Source organism: Notechis scutatus, chromosome 4 (assembly GCF_049901735.1).
Source record: "Notechis scutatus isolate UNSWTSFEM ecotype Mainland chromosome 4, rNotScu1.2, whole genome shotgun sequence".
NCBI classification, from domain to species: domain Eukaryota; kingdom Metazoa; phylum Chordata; class Lepidosauria; order Squamata; family Elapidae; genus Notechis; species Notechis scutatus.
The window spans coordinates 106,966,514-106,985,291 of NC_142012.1; the positions used below are offsets into that span (position 1 = coordinate 106,966,514).

An 18,778-nucleotide genomic window follows, 5' to 3' on the forward strand; every position below is an offset into this window, starting at 1 on the left:
GATATCTGAAATTGTTATCAATTCCTTGCTTTGCCTTTAGATATAACTCCTTGTTTCTTCTTTTCTAAAACTCAGTATTTTGTGAGGGCAAAATTTTCCTCTGTCTCTCTTGTATCACCTCTCTTTAGCTATTTTCAACATACCAGCTGAAGGACAATTTGGCTTCTTACTACATTTAATACATATAATACATTTCTGTCTAGAGTTCTTCAGAGATTTTATCAAATCTAATTCATTAAATCTAGTTTTTAAACATTCACTGCATTATCCTACAGAATATTGCTGAGGTTATATCTTGACTGATTACATTATTTGTTCTATTTAGCTTAATTCGGTAAGAAGGTCTCAGTACCAGGACTTATTTCTGCTGACCAAATATATTTTTGCATCTTTGTTGACACAGCACCAAAAACATATGACACTATCAAAGTTATAACAGGTCTCTGAAATCTGTAGTATCATTTTTTTCTTTTATTTCGAGATGCATCAACAGGATTTTCACCTTGAGCATTTGTCAAAATCTGGCCATCCTTTTTAAAGTGAAACAGGCAAAGTAGAAGGAATCTAGAAGAAAACAATGATGAGACTAGAAACTTTATTTCAAAGAGAAATTGAAGGAAGTTTGAGAAGAGAAGAATGATAGGAAATATAACTTTCTTCTAAAAGCATCAGAAAGATCGAGAAGATCTATTCTCTATTATTTTACAACTCCAGGTTATGATACCATGGATTTAAGTTACATAAAGTCAGATTTCTTTAAATGTTAGAAAATATGTTAGAAGAACCTCCTAAAAATAAGATCAGCATGACACTGAAGCCAATTACCCAAAGCGGTAGTGAGATCATCTTTACTGCACACACAAAGGAAGCTAATCAACTATCATTTGGCAAACTATAATTTGGATTTTGGGGCAGAGCAGGGAGTTGCATCCAATGGCCTAACAATTTCAAACTCTGCTGCTATAGTTCTAATGTTAGGCTATCTAACCTGTTCTGATATAATTCAGGCAATATATTTAGATTAGATATTTAGATTAACATTTTCAATTTTTTATATTTTCTTTTTTTTAAATGTAGAATATTTCATCTATAATCTTATATTACAGAGTTTCTGTACTTTTTCCTCTGTCAGTATCCTTCGCTCTACTTTTCTAATGTTTTACAGCTTATCAACATACTGTTATTTCATACATTCAGCGAATATACGAATCCTCTAATCTCAGTGCCTTATGATCTCTCCTGTCTTCTCACTGTAAGTATATGTGCATGTTTCACTTGAGTTATCTATTGCTTATTCCAATATTTGCCTCAGTCAAGAGGAAAAGAAGATTTTTATCAGGACTTCCAAGCCTACAACCTATGATTCAGACACTTTTCAAAATAAACTATTTTTCTTTGGGAAACTTCAGAGTAAAAATAAGTTACTGTATTACAATAAATCACAAATCTGTGATACCTGTATATATTCACCAACAAGTATGGAGAGATGGAACAGAGATAAAAATACTGAATTAATCAAAATGACATTAGATTTTAATGGGATTTATTTGATGGAATAGTTTCTGTTAATTAAATGTTTAGTTTAACCCAGGGGTGGGCAAACTTTTTTGGCTCGGGGGCCGTGCATTCACTTTTAAAATTTGACAGACGGGCCGGGTCAGCACAAGATTTTTGGGAATCGCCCCTCCCTTCCCCCTTCTTTCTCCTCCTTCCCCTCCCCTCGGAGGCCCCTGAGTCAGGAGTTGCTACTGCCAGCACGGCTCCACGCGGCTCCAGTCCCACGTTGCCTCGGGAAGGAAAGACAAAAAAAGAGCCGCGGCAGTGCTTTGCAACGGCAGCAGCGGCACCGGAGGTTCAGGCTCAGCGGCTCCTGGTTTTGCCTTTCCTTCCCAAGGCAACGTGGGACTGGAGCGCGCGGAGCTGCGCCGGTGGTAGCAACTCCTGACAGCCCCAGCTGGACACCTGAGCAGAGCCCGGGCAGAACTGCCTGTTGCTGCTGCGGGCGCTGCTGCGGGCGTCTGGCTGCCCAAGTAAAGAACCGCACCAGCTCAGGGCAACTGTGAGGAGCAAGAGGGGAGAGGCAGAGAAGGAGGCAGAGAAGGAGGAGAGCACCTGGCCAGTTGGGGAGGCTTCTTGTGCTGCCAGTTGGGGAGGCTTCTTCTCCGGCTCCACTCTGCTTCTCCAACGTCCGGCGCTGCCCTGTTCTGTGCACCGGCTGCTCGGACTTGCTGAGCCTGACACAGAACAGGGTGGCGCCGGATGTTGGAGAAGCAGAGCGGAGCCGGAGATCATTAGCCGCCTCTTTCGCAGCACAAGAAGAACAGGGTGGTGCCGGACCATTGAGAAGCGGAGCAAAGCCGGAGATTAGTAGCTGCCTCTTTCGGCACAGAAAGCTTCCCCAACCAGCCGGCTGGTCTCCTCCTTCTCTGCCTGTTTGTTCTGTATGGCCGAGGAGGAGGAGACCAGCTGAGAAGCACGCTGCCAGGCGGGGCCACGCAGCGCAGGGCAACATGCCACCGCCCAGCCCTGGCGAGGGAAAGCAGTGGGCGTTCCCGGGCGGTGGCCTTGGCCCCGCTACCAGGGAAGCGGCTGCCCAGCTCCGTGTTGTATGTGCAATTTTTGGCGCACGGCGCGGGTCTCTTTTGGCCGGCCCAATTTTTTTTTCAGAGAGGAATTTTTTTTTTTCAGAGGCGGGCCGTATTAAAATGACCAACGGGCCGGATGTGTCCCGCGGGCCGTAGTTTGCCCACCCCTGGTTTAACCTATAACTCAAAGGACAGAACTAAATCTGAAGTCATGTATTTATTCTTTATTAAGGAATATATTTCAGAAACAATCATGAATCCATGTCTAATTATAAATTTAGTGATATGACTAAATCCTAATCAGAAGAAAGAAATCGAGTTTAGGGAATTTGCTGAATATATTGTAATCTCAAGCCAGGTAAAAAAACAGGACTGTACATGGACGTGCCCCTTATTCTCCCTGACCATCATGTATTTTGCTGGTGATCTGAAAGAAAGTTGTTGTTGTTTTAACAAATCAAGACTCTTTGCTTGGTATGGAACCCTAGGTTGTTAGGGTCCAATTCACATAGACAACTGTGTGAACATGTGACTACAGGCATATCTCAGATCTCCAGATCTGGAGATTGGGAAGATAGGTGGAGCTGTATGAACAATGGGTTTGAAGGTTTGAACTTGCCATGTGTTCAACTGGAGGCATAAGTAGGCCCTATCTATAAACATAGTCAGCAGGACAAATATGTTGTCTCTAATAATTAATTATTTCTGTCAATCTGGATAATACATTTTCACTTCTGATTGTTTTATTTTGTGGTTGTTTACAATGAAATAGAGGGGCAATTACAAACTCCAAAATTTCTTTGCATACTTTCTTCTATTATTCTTTGTAAATATATAGCTACTAAAATTTAAGCATTTTGGAATTATAGAATTTTATCTTATATGACAGTCTGAACAGGTACTGTGACTTCGGTGGAGCTGTATTACACAAAGGAAATAAAAAGTAAATGCTCTGTTTTAAAATATTAAGATTGGTTGAGGTGATGGATTGATTTCAATTATGTATCATTACAATCTTTATTTAGAAAAAGCTTATTAAAAATTAGAAACGATTATGCATAATTATGTGATATGTGTAAAATTGATCTGTTTCATATTGTCACTGCCTATCTAAAGAAAGCTCATTTCATAACAGAGGAATTTTAATCAGATAATATATGACTAAAGTCATCAAGTATACGAAGTCATCAAATATATATACTCCATCAATATGAGTGTAAAATTTATGCATCCTTTGAGTTTCAATGTTTGCTCATTCAGTTTTTAGTGCTGAATTTAATAATGTGGTCCAGTTATTTTAGAAAATATTTAATTTGATTTTGAAAAAAAATACAGATTTTTAAATTATATTACTATTAAATTTCGATGCTTCCTATCATAAACCTCTGGGTAGTTTATTTAGAAAATACAATATTATGATAAAAATAAATGGTAGATTCCATAATAGTACTTAAAACAGTATAAAATAAATGTATCTACAAAAAGGAATAGATACATTCTCAACCCAAATCTGGAAGGTGAAACTTCTTTAGTCAGCCAAATCATGTTGAAACAAGTTATTTTCACCATTCTCCTAAAACTTAGCAAGAAAGTATCCAATGCAGCCTCAGAAAGCAAATTGTTCCAGAAATGGGGTTACAATAGGAATGGTCTACCTCTAAGCCCCTAGCACCTTAATGTCACATGGAGAAGAAAACTGAAGCATCTCCTCCCAAAATAACTTTGTAGGATGGGCAAATTCAATTTTGGGAGATGGTATGTAAGTTACATGAATTTCAAATCCAAAACCTGCTCTAACAGAAATCCCTTACACAAAAATGCAAACTGATTACAATGAAAGACTTGTAATTTATTCTCAAAAGTGATGTAGGTAGAAATTGTGTTTCATCCTAATATAAAACAATTTCTTTGAATCCATAGTTCATTCATGATGCCATTTCAAAATCTTTCATTTCATACTTATAGCACATAAGATCATTTAATCATTTCAGATTTCCAAAAACACTTCATAGCAAAGTGAAACTCTGCTGCTTATCCAACATTTTTAAATACTATAAATGGATCTAGGCCAAAATGGTGTCCAGAGGGAACTACAGGAATGACAAGCAGATTCAGTATTTCACAATAAGACACTTCTAACCTAAAAAAAATCAGCAAGGTATTTCCCAAATAAGGTGTAATGTTCTAGTTGTCTGGAAGATAGAAACAGAGGGGAAACATATTTTAAAAAATTATTTAAAAAGTAATATTGGCCTGCATGACTTTGGTTTCCTGGTCTGGTCTTCCTAGAAGGACTGACGCAAATATAAATTCATGGAACATTTCTGCAAACATTCAAATGTAAGAATCAGAAAATTATATACATTTTGATTTGTTTAAAAGCATCGCCCATCTAATAAAGTGACCTTATTACATATCTTCTGACTTGAACTTACCATAAATACTGATTTGACTTCAAACCATCTTAAAATACCAGGTAGTTTATACGCTGTCACATAAATAGTTCTCTCAATCCACATATTCTGTAATTTAAGAGAAAAGTTTTGAAGTAAAATGCTTATAGACTGACAGACTTATCCTAACCCAAAATTTGTAGTCATTATATAAAAGCCTAGTAGCAACTGTATTAATGCCACAGTGGCAACACATCCACCCAAAATTGGTAAAAGAACACTTTTGCATCCAGTTTAATTAATTTTCTTTACATTTTGTCATGAGCTTTTGTATTCATATAGAAACACAAATGAATTATCTCTCCCTTCATTTCAACATGCAGATATATAAACAGCCTATACGGCAAACAATTATTTCATCCTCTAGTATTCTGTAGACAGCTATTTTTAGAGGATAAAATTGTACAGAGTTGTTGCTTAGAAAATGAATGAGATAAAACCCCCAACTGGTGCAAATATCAGTTTCAGAAGATGGAGGAAAAGAGTTTAATTTCCTCTCTTTTCCTATTCTATCTCCTTTAATTATCTCTCATCTCCCATCCAGTTGATACAAGCTGCATATTATATGAAGAGAAGCATTTAATATTATTTATAATTTAGCCTCAATAAAGTGTTTATAATCTTTGTTTGCCAATAATATGATGCATACATGGAGTCTAACTCAATGGAGCCATTTTAGTTTTTGAGTTAAGTATTTTAAATTAGTTAAACTAAATGGGGGGAAAATTGGTATTAATGAAAATAATTCATGCATGAATTAATTTTTCATGACTAGAATCTTTACTGCAACCACTTTTTAAAAAACTAAACACTAAATGTTTCATCTTTTTGTTCATCTTGCATTTGATGACAAGAAATTCCATAACACAAGAAACTAAATGTCATGTATTCATACAAACTGTAAAGATTTACAGAAAGCATATTATGCTCTCTCTTACATATTATACAAGCATATTTAAAAGACATTAAGAAAACTGCATAACATGTTCAAATTACCGCAAATTCGTTGTCTGGATTTTTCTCTCCTTTTCGAATGGGCCTTGAATATTCAAACCGCTGAACCTCATTTACCCTATAGAAACTAGAAAGAGAAGAACACACAATTGCATTTATATTCTCATATGGCCACAATACGATGATAATAAGGCTTTAAGTATTAAACATTGTAGGGAAGTGATATTTTTATAGAGCTAATATATGTATTTTAGTAGCCTAAAATTAGGATTTTCAAACTGTAATATCACAATCCCTTAACAAGATACATGGAATTGGGTCATCATCCCACCAAATTTTAGTGTCAGGTTTTGATAAGGAATGTTGCTTATTTTTCATAATTAAATTTTAATCTATGTGTAGAAAGTTTTCTGGTCTGCAATATCACAACTAGCCAGTACTTTAGGCCTGTGCAAGCAAAGTAAAAAGCAAAACCAGTTTTCTCATAAAGACTTATTAAGAGATTGTGATCAGTCTGGGGCCACTATTGCATGTGATGGTTGAATGGAAATTCTGCATTAGGACTCCCTCAACTGAGACTTGAGAAAGAAGATTCTTTTCTTAGAGTCTGGGAAAGAGAAACGGCAGACTGAAAAATATTATAAGTTCAAAACATACATTCATTATTCTATTATCTGGAAAAGTGAGAACTAGCTCATATGTTCATGCTTAAAAAGGTTTTCCCCCCAAGAGAATGAAAATGAACTCCTATAAATTGGGTTCTAAAAACATTCAGTTGTTGAAATTTCTGTAATCAAATCCCTTTTCTCTTTTAATAAATCTGGTTAGAGAAGCTTTTTCAAGAGTCTTCTTTTTGGATGCGCTCAGCTGTCATGAGTTTAATGCTATGGTATTGACACTATCAGTGTTCACTACAACTTATCTGGCAAATTGTGTCATGACATCTGTGGCCTACACATAATTTAAATCAACTTGGTGATGACATTATGACAATGACATGACTTCGCCTCTGAGAATGCTTATGGCCATATTAATTTTTCAAATAAATAACAATGCTTTTAAACATAGTTTTCAGAAGATATGAAGATATGTTATTTTAATGGTATACTAATGCCTTAGATAGTACTGCCATGATAACTCTCAGGAAACCTTTCATTTTGGTTACTAGTGATATGTAATATTTAGACTACATTCATTTATTTTATGGGAAACTGTCTAGAAGGAATTATAAGGAGGCATAGGTCATTTTGAGTTTCAAAAATCTCTTATTTCAGTTAAGAAATAAGAAAACAAAACCTGATTGAAAGTACTATCTATCAGGGGTACTGCCTTGTGCATGTGTGTAGAAGACAGGTAAAACAGAAATTGCACTAACAAAAAGCCAGGCACAAATTACTTTTTATCAATATTGAAAAATAAATGAAAACAGAGAATGAGGGACAGAGCAGCCATGAAATCAAAATTATTATTTTTTCCCTGAGATAAATGGAAAAAAGATAATCTCTTGCTGCACCTTAAACTGTCTCTTTCTTTTTGTGTTGATAAATTTAGATGCAGTTCCTCAGGCCATTTAGCAGGTAATACATTTAACCAAGTGCAGTCTACGAAAGCTATTCAGAGTAATTGCTCATTTCGAATGTCTGTACCTTAATATTTGCTCTGATACAGGCTTGTGAAATTTTGATGGTAAGTCCAGTTTTGGCTTTACTGTAAAGCACTGGATATCTGTGTTACATGTTAAGAATTACAGTGATGTGTAGTTAAAGTTCTGCAACTAGAATACCTAATCTCTCTCTCTCTCTCTCTCTCTCACACACACACACACACTAATGATAAAAAATAATTCACTCAAGTTGTGCTTGACTCTTTTTTATTTCTTTGGCCATCATAAGAAAAGGAAAGGAAGTAATCTGCCTGCCATTGTGTCCCCCCGCCCCCGCCAGTTTCTATAGAGCCATGGTAATGCAGTGGTTAGAGTGCAGTACTGCAGACTACTTCTGCTGCCTGCCAGCTGCCTGCAATTTGGCAGTTCAAATCTCACCAGGCTCAAGGTTGACTCAGCCTTCCATCCTTCCAAGGTGGGTAAAATGAGATTTTTGGGGACAATATGCTGACTCTGTAAACCATTTAGAGAGGGCTGTAAAGCACTATGAAGTGGTATGTAAGTCTAAGTGCTATTGCTATTTCTATAGTTCTGGAATTTCTTCTTGGCATGTCACTTGAGTGTGATCCAACTCCAAACATCTTTAGCTTTCTTCATGATCAGCCATGTTTGGCTAAATCTCACTCCATCTTATCATCTTGGCCTAGATACAATTCATATGTAACAATAAGACAACATAGGTATGGCAAGAATCCATATATTGTTGAGATTCTGATTACAGCAAGGCCATCAAAACTTTGAAAGGATACATTGACCATGAAAATTTTTAATATCTTCACCAGGAGGTGATGTAGTCTTCATTTTTTCTGCATTAGGAAACTGTGTTAATAATCTTGCTTCAAAATCTTCACGGCGTTCATATTCTTTTCCTCGATAAATAAAAACTTTGCTCTATAAACAGATATATAATGTTTTAAATTTTTGACAGATTCCAATTAGATATACAAATGCACACAATTTCTGGTTGAGAATATATTTGATTGCTTCTACATTGTGAAAGTAAACATTTCTAGAAACCAACAGAAAATAAAATTCTACAAGACAAATCAATAGTTTTTAAAAAAACAAGGGATCATGAAATAAGAATATGCTTATACTTCCACATATTTACTTAACATTCATCATTTTTTTATTCTGATACATGTTTTTAAATTAAATGAGTACATTACAGTTTTCAACTTATGGAATCGAAAATTATTTGCAAGTGAGGGTTTTTTTTATTATGACCATTTTATGTTAGTTAGTTGAATTCCCTTAAAAGTTTAAGTGCTCTTTATAGGTTAAATCTGGGTTTACAGAAAAAAAAATCTACTAACATGTACCAAACCTGTCAATTATAGACTCAACAAAAACAATGTTCCCAAAGATTTTACTGGGTCTACTCTAAGAATTATTTTCTTTGGACTGAACTCTTATGTGCATTTTTATTGCTACTATATAAGGATCAAAGTCTTTAGAATATAAAATGGATAAATTTAAAACCAGTAGGCAGGAGAGTAAAAAAAAAAGGAGAGAGAATTATTATTAAACATTCATTTGTGACTACTAAACCCAACATCTTTTAGCTGCTCAGAACAAACGCAAGAGTGCTATTGTCTCATTAAGAAAGCTAACATACTTGGTTTAATATTTTTGTAAACCTAACTTCGTTAAATTCTGTCTATGAAAACTTTATTAATATTTCCATTTAGCACATAAGCAATTTCTGCTATTATATTTCTACTTTAAAAGAAAGAAATAATGCATTTGAACATGGGGAAATTGCTCTGGTCTATTTCTTAGAGTAGCAGTGTTATTTCACATTCTACGCCTTACTCAAATTCAAATATTTTTGATAGTTTTTTCACCTCCCAAGTGATTCCTCATGGTTTTCCACAAGGTTGCATTTAGTTATCCAACATTATTAGCATCTATCTCTATAACTGTGAAGCCACCAAAGAAATATGAGTCATTTTCTAGCAATATTTTTTAATAAAACAGAGGTGGACTTCATGATTTACTTGGCTTTTCATCCAGCATTCAACCATGGGAAATAAAACCTTGGTGAATGACTTACTCAGCCTATGGAAACTGGGGTGGGAGAATGAAGTTAAATTCTAGAGCACCAGAAAATGTCAGAAATATCAAAACATTAACCAAAATTCTAGAAAAAAAAACCCAAAACGAGTATTCATTATTGTCACATGGACTTCCAGTTTGAGTTTCTTCGCTGACAGACCGAAACCGCGATCGTGCGTGGTTTCGATCCATGCTCGCCGCCGGAGCACCCTGAGCCGGCTGGTTTCGGGGCTAAGCCACCCCGTAGAGTTGGTGAAGAGGGGGGAGACTGCCAGCAGGGTTGAGGAGAGCCACATCTCTGCTCCTCAGCTGGCCATTACTCCCTTTCCCAGAGGCGGTTGCAGCAGTGGTCAGAAATGGCCACCTCAAAGAAGAACTCGACCGGAAAAGAAAGTGCAGGAGGAAGATAAGAAGAGAAAGTCTTGGTTGACCGGGTTAAACTGCAAAAGCAACAACGTAAGGTACCCTGGAATTTAAACTATATAAAAAAAAAACATTGTTCCCAAAGAAGATTTTGAAGCAGCGAAGGTGACAGGGGAGGGAAAGGATTTGGTTTTGTTTTTTTTTCTCTTCCCTTCCATATACTTTCAGCTAAGAGACTTAAGCAAGAAATTGAAAAAAAAAATCCACTTTGACATCAACAGACATTTAAGCTGAAAATAAAATGTCAAAGGGATAATAAAGATTTTTGGATGTTTAAAAACTTTTAAAAGCAGGAAAGAAGAGAAAAGGAATAAAAGGGCAGGATCTGGAAAAATGGAGGAGACGGCCTGGAACTAAAACCTCAACAGGATTCCTAAAAGATACATTTTAACTAAAACTTGGCAACAAAATAGTAGAACCCCCAGGAAGAGAAAGTGGGAAAAAGAAGCAAGAAGAAACAGTTTGGGATTATTTGGATTATTTGGTGATCTCTGGATTTTTGGTTATTGCATTTAAATGACTAAAATTAATTGGGTGGTTGTTTAAAAGTGTTTAAAATAGCACCACTTTTAGAAGAACTGAAAATGGACTTAAAAAGTACAAAGAAAATGCACAAGAAGGGAGAGGTTCTTTTGGCTTCGTATTTCAACTCTTAGAAATGGAGATCTGGAACTATGTGAAATAACAAGAAACACTTGTAGAACAAGAAGATTGGGACAAAGAAGAAGCCATCTTTAATGATCAAGTAATTTTATGTGGGGGGGGGGGAAGGAAAGTGGGGAAAGAGAATGAAGAGTTTAAGATTTGAAAAAACAACCAAAAAAAAAAGAATAGTTTGAAAAATAAGTATAATATTAGAAAGCAACAGAAGAGGGGATTACAGAAGAGAGAATTAGAAGTAAAGAGACAAGGGGGTAAAAAGGGGAGGGAGAAGAAGAGGGGAAAGAAGGAAAGGAAAAAAAGTTATAAAGGACAGAAACAAGATATAGAGAAACAGGGCAAAGGTATAAGAATTGAAAGTATAAGCCTGTTTAGAGATAATGGGTGAAAACTTAATTGTAAAAGGGATTCTGCAAAGGTACATAGGATAGTATTGTTATATTAGAAATAGAAATAATTTTAGAAAATATGATGACTAAAATGATGGATAAAATATTTATCGTAATCTAGTGGAATGTTTGTTAATAAATAAATGAAATAAAGCGAATGAGAGAATTAAATTAGGAAAGGATGGGAACATTTTAATTATTATTAATGATTCATAAAATATAAGTGAAGAAAAATATGGAAAAAAATTAATTATGGAAAGTTTATAAGTGTTCCCAAGGAAGTTTGATATTTAATTGAAAAGAAATGTTGAAGATGTTAAGATTTTAATGAATATTAATGATAGAATTGAATTGGACTGGAATGAGTGTTTTATTTACATATATATATAATCTTTTTTTAAGAATATAGTGTGTATTTTAAGAATGTACCAAGCAGAATTTGATTGGAAGTTATGTATTATATTGAATGTTATAATCTTAAAGGTATACATTGAAGCTTAAATAAGAGTTGAATGGATAAAATTAAAAGATAGAAAGGTGTCATACTCCAATTAGTAACTACAGGAGAAAATTTGTTTAATGAGAAAAGACAATATGAAATTTTGAAACAGGACAGACAAAAGTATAAATATAATGATTTGAATTGAGATGAGAATCAAAATAAAATTGAGAAAATTAAAATAGGGGAAAAACTATGTAGAAAATGTAAAACAGTAATAAGATATGGAATAGAACACAAAAATGAGCATGAAATTGAGTTTGTGTCTATATGAAGAAGTGATAACCCGGAGACCATGCTATTTTCAAAAAAAGATGTTTTATTTGTATTATGGTTTTTTTGTGAAAACCCAAATAAAATTTTCAAAAAAAAAATTGTACCATGACCACCCACTGTGTCTTCCACTCTATTTTATTCTCAATAAACTGGATTTATGAACATTTGGAATACTGTCTTTCATTCAAAGTGTATAGAATACATAATGTGTTTTTCTAGCCTGCAGCAAAATCAAAGTAGAGAAGGTTTTTTTTAACTTACCCGTAAAAATGTTGGAAATCCTTGTCCATAGTAACCAACTGCAAAGTAATCTGGTTTAGGTCTTATTACTTTCACAATGTTTTCATAGAACTGTGCTTGTTTTTTCTGTGTTAAGAAAAACATAGTTTTTAGAACATTCTTTTTCTGGAGATTGTATTTTCTTTTTTTTCATAAACCTTTCCAATCACAGCTAGTTACAAATAAGAAATATTTAATGCAGGAGTGTCAAACTCAATTTCATTGAGAGCCGCATAAGGGTTGAGCTTGACCTCGGTGGGCTGGGGTGAGCATGGCCAGCTTGATGTCTCTTGTGTCAGGGGCACCTGTGGTGGCAAGTGCTAAGGCAGACTCTCCCTCACTCTCATTATATTCTTCTTTCTTTCCTTCCTTCCTTCTTTCCCTCTTTATTCTTCTTTCTTCTTCCTGTGCCCCCCTATGCCCCATTTTCAGCCACGATGGCTTCCTGCAGCCCTCTGCCAGCTAAAACGGAGCCCGTGCATCATCCCAAGCTCTGTCTTCACTGGCAGAGGCACTGCAGGCCAGTCCTTTGCTGTTTCCAGGGTGGCCCCGCAGGCCAGATTTAAGCCCCCGCAAGCTGGATCTGGCCCATGGGCCTTGAGTTTGACACCCCTGGTTCAATGCATTTCATCCTAGTTCTATAGGATGCTATGTTAATAAGGTAAGTTACTTTCTGTGAAAAATCTAACTGATAAATGGAAAAGAGAAGGCCAATTTCTCTTAATTTCTTTTATTTATGGACTGTACTGAAAATCTTTTGCAAATGTATCAGCTAGTAGTCAAAGGGAAAATCTGATGGTCAGATACAGAGAATTACTTGCAGCTTTTATAGCTGAATCACCTGGAACAAATATACAATGGTATTGCTCCAAACAGGGCGGATTTTTAATGAGAAGATAAATGAAAGTACTGTTGGAAGTATTTCTTCCATCTCAGAATACTACCGTATGCTTTTGATTGAACCTAGGGAGAGTAACAATCTAATGCTCAACTCTTAATAATCTAATGTTCTACTCTGGCACTACTACGAAGAGTAGTACCCCTTAGTCATAATGCTGTTTTTCTTTTCTAATATCCAATACTACGTTCAAGCATATTCTTCCCTTATACCTAATTCTTAGATGCGAAACATGTCTGCTTCCTCTACAGAAAGACTGAAGTTACAAGAATTGATTGGAAAGTTCTGCATCAAGAGGCCTTCTTATTTATGGTACGCTTAATCCAGCATGTGATACTGTTTTATCACTTCATAGGTTGCTTTTCGATAGTGTGCTCTGCCGTAAGACGTTGACTGCATTGATCCCAAGGGATTCTAGAGAGTATTTTATACACGTGCATACATATGGGCAACTGTCATGGGATGAATTAGAAACTTTTATTTTAAACTCACTGATATCAAATTTATATCCCACCTTCTTTTTGGGGGGTGAAGAGAGCAGCGTATGGATGTACGTGCTCTCTCTGTGTGTGTCTGTGTCTGTGTGTATGCCATATTAGTCAAGCTCAGCACAATTCATGACATAGGATTTTTGATTTTGTATTTTGAATAAAAATAGATGAGCTCATCAGACTTAACACTGGGAGAGCCAAGATGTTTTGCATCTTTAGGCTTTAATTATTTTAGGTATAAATTTCTGGTTTTAGTTTGCTGCTTGATTCAATTCAGATATCATAATATTCTTTTACACCAACTTATATTTTGCACCATATAGAAACACTATAAGAGAAGAGGAGGTACTTGAATGTATATCATCACTTATTATACACAAAGGACAAGAGAGACTATAATTACATACCCATCTGAAAATATATGCAAAGAAATTTGCTAAAACTTTCGGTGCATAAAGTTTCACAAGCTAATTGTTTAGTAATAATCATTTCAGTATAACTCTATGGTAAACTCTGCTCTTAAAACAGGCCCAGACCACTACTGAAGTCAGTCCTCACTTAACAACCCACACAGTCCTTGCTTAACAACAGCAACCAGGACTGTTCAGAATAGCTATTGCGAAATGATGTGATCATGTGACACTGGGCTTTATAACAGCATTGCTTAGCAAACGGAAATTACGATCCCAATTACCATCCAAGGACTATCTAAACACTAAAATAAGTACAATATGCTTTGTTAAAAAGACATACTTCTAATTCAAACTTTTAATATGTTGTGAAATATGCTCATTTCAGATATCAGCATAATCCTTTGCAAATTTGCTTTGTAATTAATACTGAGATACTTATGTGATTAAAGTCATTTACAGTGAGTTAAAGACAAACCTACCAGTACTTCACTAAGTTGTTCATAATCAAACATTTCATTTTCATATTGTTCTGAAAGCTCTTTGCCCAAGACAATGGCTTCTTCCCACATCTGTTAAAATATAATTAAATTTTAATTAAGTTTAAAAATATTTTTTTAAATTTTCAGTACTTAAAACTAGAACTCAGTTAATATTTATTCAACAACAGCAATAACATTTTCAATCTTACCTCCGCTTACTGACAAATTCTAGTTAGCCATTAAAAAGTTGGCTAATCAGAAAGATAAACATAAAGAGTTAAGTAATATAAAGACACTTAAATAATGTAAATATTAACCAATTCAGATGAAATTGTCCTGGCTAGAGAAAAACATTCTGATTAATTTCATAAAAGTAGGAAAAGTATGGAGTTCAGCTATCCTATGCTACATACATAGTGTGGAAGAAGTATAGAAAGTGACTGTTTTACAAAAACCTATGACTACATTGATGTAATTGTAAGTTTTAAGCACGTGTATAAATCTTACACAGGTTACAAGTGCCATTGTAACCTAGTGTTGCAGAGATTAGATCTATGGGCATGGAAACTACAAGATGTCAAAATAGGAGACAACTATGAAAAGCCTGGAGAAATGACAGGTTATATGTGCAACACACACACAGAGAGAGATATATAAAACATATAATGTCATTATATGATATTATAAAACTAGTTTCTACTATCTGATGAAGATTCCATAACAAGCAACATGTTCACCCAGAGTAGTCGTTGAGAATGCAATCTGACTATCACTATCACTGAAATCTATTTTTTAAGGACAACAATGTCCAATCTCAGCTGTTCCTAAGGTTTCTTGCTTTGGAAAAAAAAATCCTCAACGTCATTTATGATATGACAAATTTCCAGAAGAATGAGCTTCCCTAAGAGAGATACTCAGTACATAACAGCATTTTCCCATCTAAGTTTTAAATATGTGAAAGCAAAAGTTATCTTAAAAAGGCACAAGTAAATAAAGCTGGATATTCTATAAAAAATGACTCCTTTGAACAAGGAAATTGCAACTTTTTAAAATGAAAGTATAGATCTTGAGATTGGCCAGGGGATCAGAATTTTTGAACTCTTCTTGTTGAAAAAGAATCAGATTCTCTGAAAATTTTTGCAAAGAAAATTGCAGGGACTTGGCCAGACAGTCACCAGGAGGGAAGAGTAACTTGAAGAGAAACAAAAAACAAAAAATGTATATAGCTGCTTCAATTGAATTTTAAAATTACAAATTAAAAAGAGAGGTCTTTCTTTTAGAATCTGATTCTTTTTCAGCAAGAAGAGTACAAAAATTCTGATCCCCTGGCTAATCTCAAGATCTATACTTTCATTTTAAAAAGTTGTAATTTCCTTGTTCAAAGGAGTTGTTTTTATAGAATCTCCAGCTTCATTCACTTCTTCCCTTTTAAGATAACTTTTGCTTTCATGTATTTAAAAGCAGCTATAAACAGTTTTTGTTTTGTTTTGTTTTGTTTTGTCTTCCAGTCACGCTTCACTTCTGGTGACTAGTTGGCCAAGTCCCTGCAATTTTCTTTGCAAAAATTTTCAGAAGTAGTTTGCAATTGCCTCCTTCCTATGCTGAGAAGAATTGTCTGCACGAAAGTTACCCAGCTGTCTTTGTGCCTAACATGGTGTCTATAAGCCATGGTGTCAGGCTTCCTAATTTCGTGTCTTTATCCATAAAAAGCATATATGAACCTTGTATCGATATTAACATTTCACCTCTACCATACTGAATATCCATGGTAGGAATAATACATCTATATGCCACAACAAAGTGGGTTAGGTGCTTATCTTAGTGAAGGTATGATCCAATTATGGAGAAACTCATACCATAGTTTAGTATGTACTAGTGCTATATACAGTAGGTGAGAGTCAGCTTGGTCTAGTGCAGGGTGTCAAAGTCACGTCATCACGACGATGTCATGTGAGGTATCGGGACTTTTTCCCCCTTCGCTAAACGGGGCATGGGCGTAGCCAGCGCGTGATACATCCGGCTTGTGGGCCGGGAGTTCGACAGCCCTGGTCTAGTGGTTAAGTCACCAGGCTACAAATCAGGATACTATGAGCATTTCTCCTGTCTTAGATATGAAGGCTTTGGGTCAGCCCGGTCACTTCACAGGATTGTTATTGTGGGGAAAATAGGGGATGGAAGGATTAGATATGTTCACTACCTTGAGTTATAACAATAAAGGTGGGACATAAACCAATAAAAAAATTAAGCTCACGCCATTTCAATTATGTATTCTGGATTTCTATTCTGCCTTTCACCACAAGCCAATCAATAAGCAAATAGCACTTTGCCTTTTTTTTAAATATAAATTTTATTTGGGTTTTCACAAAAAAACATAATACAAATAAAACATCTTTTTTTGAGAATAGCATGATCACGGGTTATCACTTCTTTATACAGACACAAACTCAATTTCATGTTCATCTTTGTGTTCTATTCCATGTCTTATTACTGTTTAACATTTTCTACATTGTTTTTCCCCTCCTTTGATTTTCTCAACTTTATTTTTAATTATCCCATATCTCAGTTCAAATCATTATATTTGTACTTTTATCTGTCCTGTTTCAATTTCATATTATCTTTTCTAATTAAACAAATTTTCCCCTGTAGTTACTAATTGGAGTTACTAATTATATCTTTTAATTTTATCCATTCAACTCTTATTTAAACTTCAATTTATACCTTTAAGATTATAACAATCAATATAATACATAGCTTCCAATCGAATTCTGCTTGGCACATTCTTAAAATACACACTATATTCTTAAAAAATTATATATATCTCTAAATAAAACACTCATTCCATTCCAATTCAAATCTATCATTAATATTCATTAAAATCTTAACATCTTATTCTTTTCAATTGAATATCATACTTCCTTGTGAACACTTATAGACTTTCCATAATTAATTCTTTTTTTCCCATATTTCTCTTCACTTATATTTTTATAAATCATTAATAATAATTAAAATGTTCCAATCCTTTCATAATTTCATTCTCTCATTCACTTTCTTTCATTTATTTATTAACAAACATTCCACTATATTACGATAAATATTTTATCCATCATTTTAGTCATCATATTTTCTAAAATTATTTCTATTTCTAATATGACAATACTATATTATGTACCATTGCAGAATCCCTTTTTCAGTTAAATTTTCAAACATTATCTCTAAACAGGCTTATACTTTCAATCCTTATACCTTTGCCCTGTTTCTCTATATCTTGTTTCTTCTTTTATAACTTCTTTTCCTTTCCTTCTTCCCCCTCTTCTTCTCCCTCCCCTTTTTACCCCCTTGTCTCTTTACTTCTAATTCTCTCTTCTGTAATCCCCTCTTCTGTTGCTTTCTAATATTGTAATTATTTTTCAAACTATTCTTTTTTTGGTTGTTTTTTCAAATCTTAAACTTTTCACTCTCTTTCCCCCCTTTCCTTCCCCCCCCCCCATAAAATTACTTGATCATTAAAGATGGCTTCTTCTTTGTCCAGATCTTCTTGTTCTACAAGCGTTTCTTGTTATTTCTCATAGTTCCAGATCTCCATTTCTAAGAATTGAAATACGAAGCCAAAAGAACCTCTCCCTTCTTGTGCATCTTCTTTGTACTTTTTAAGTCCATTTTCAGTTCTTCTAAAAGTGGTGCTATTTTAAACACTTTTAAACAACCACCCGATTGATTTTAGTCATTTAAATACAATAGCCAAAAATCCAAAAATCACCAAGTAATCGAAGTAATCCAAAGCTGTTTCTTCTTGCTTCTTTTTTCCACTTTCTCTTCCTGGGGTTCTATTATTTTGTTACAAAGTTTCAGTAGGAATGTATCTTTTAGGAATCTTGTTAAGGTTTCACTGTAAATTCCTTTTAGTTCCAGGCAGTTTCCTCCATTTTTCCAGATCCTGCCCTTTTATTCTTTTTCTCTCCTTTCCTGCTTTTAAAAGTTTTTAAATATCCAAAAATCTTTATTATCCCTTTGACATTTTATTTTCAGCTTAAATGCCTATTAATATCAAAGTGGATTTTTGTCAATTTCTTACTTAAGTCTCTTAGTTGTCAGTATAAGGAAGCGAGAAAGAAAAAAAAACAAATCCTTTCCCTTCCCTCTCTCCTTCGCTGCTTCAAAATCTTCTTTGGGAACAATGTTATTTTTATAGTTTAAATTCCAGGGTACCTTACATTGCTGCTTTTTCAGTTTAACCCAGTCAACCAAAACTTTCTCTTCT

At 34.7% G+C, this 18,778-nt stretch overlaps 1 protein-coding gene across 3 annotated transcripts in view; it reads right to left on the reverse strand.

Annotated features, from left to right (window-relative positions):
• The window catches only part of DOCK1 (dedicator of cytokinesis 1), a 414,443-nt gene that overhangs the window by 45,400 nt on the left and 350,265 nt on the right, over positions 1-18,778 (reverse strand). For all 3 annotated transcript variants that reach the window (XM_087964320.1, XM_087964319.1, XM_087964318.1), the window contains exons 39-44: positions 14,521-14,610; positions 12,222-12,326; positions 8,405-8,546; positions 7,639-7,717; positions 6,035-6,119; positions 5,021-5,107 (exon numbers count right to left, since the gene is read on the reverse strand). In XM_087964320.1, the coding sequence (XP_087820446.1) occupies positions 5,021-5,107; positions 6,035-6,119; positions 7,639-7,717; positions 8,405-8,546; positions 12,222-12,326; positions 14,521-14,610 (588 nt within the window). The remainder of the gene's footprint in view (positions 1-5,020; positions 5,108-6,034; positions 6,120-7,638; positions 7,718-8,404; positions 8,547-12,221; positions 12,327-14,520; positions 14,611-18,778) is intronic.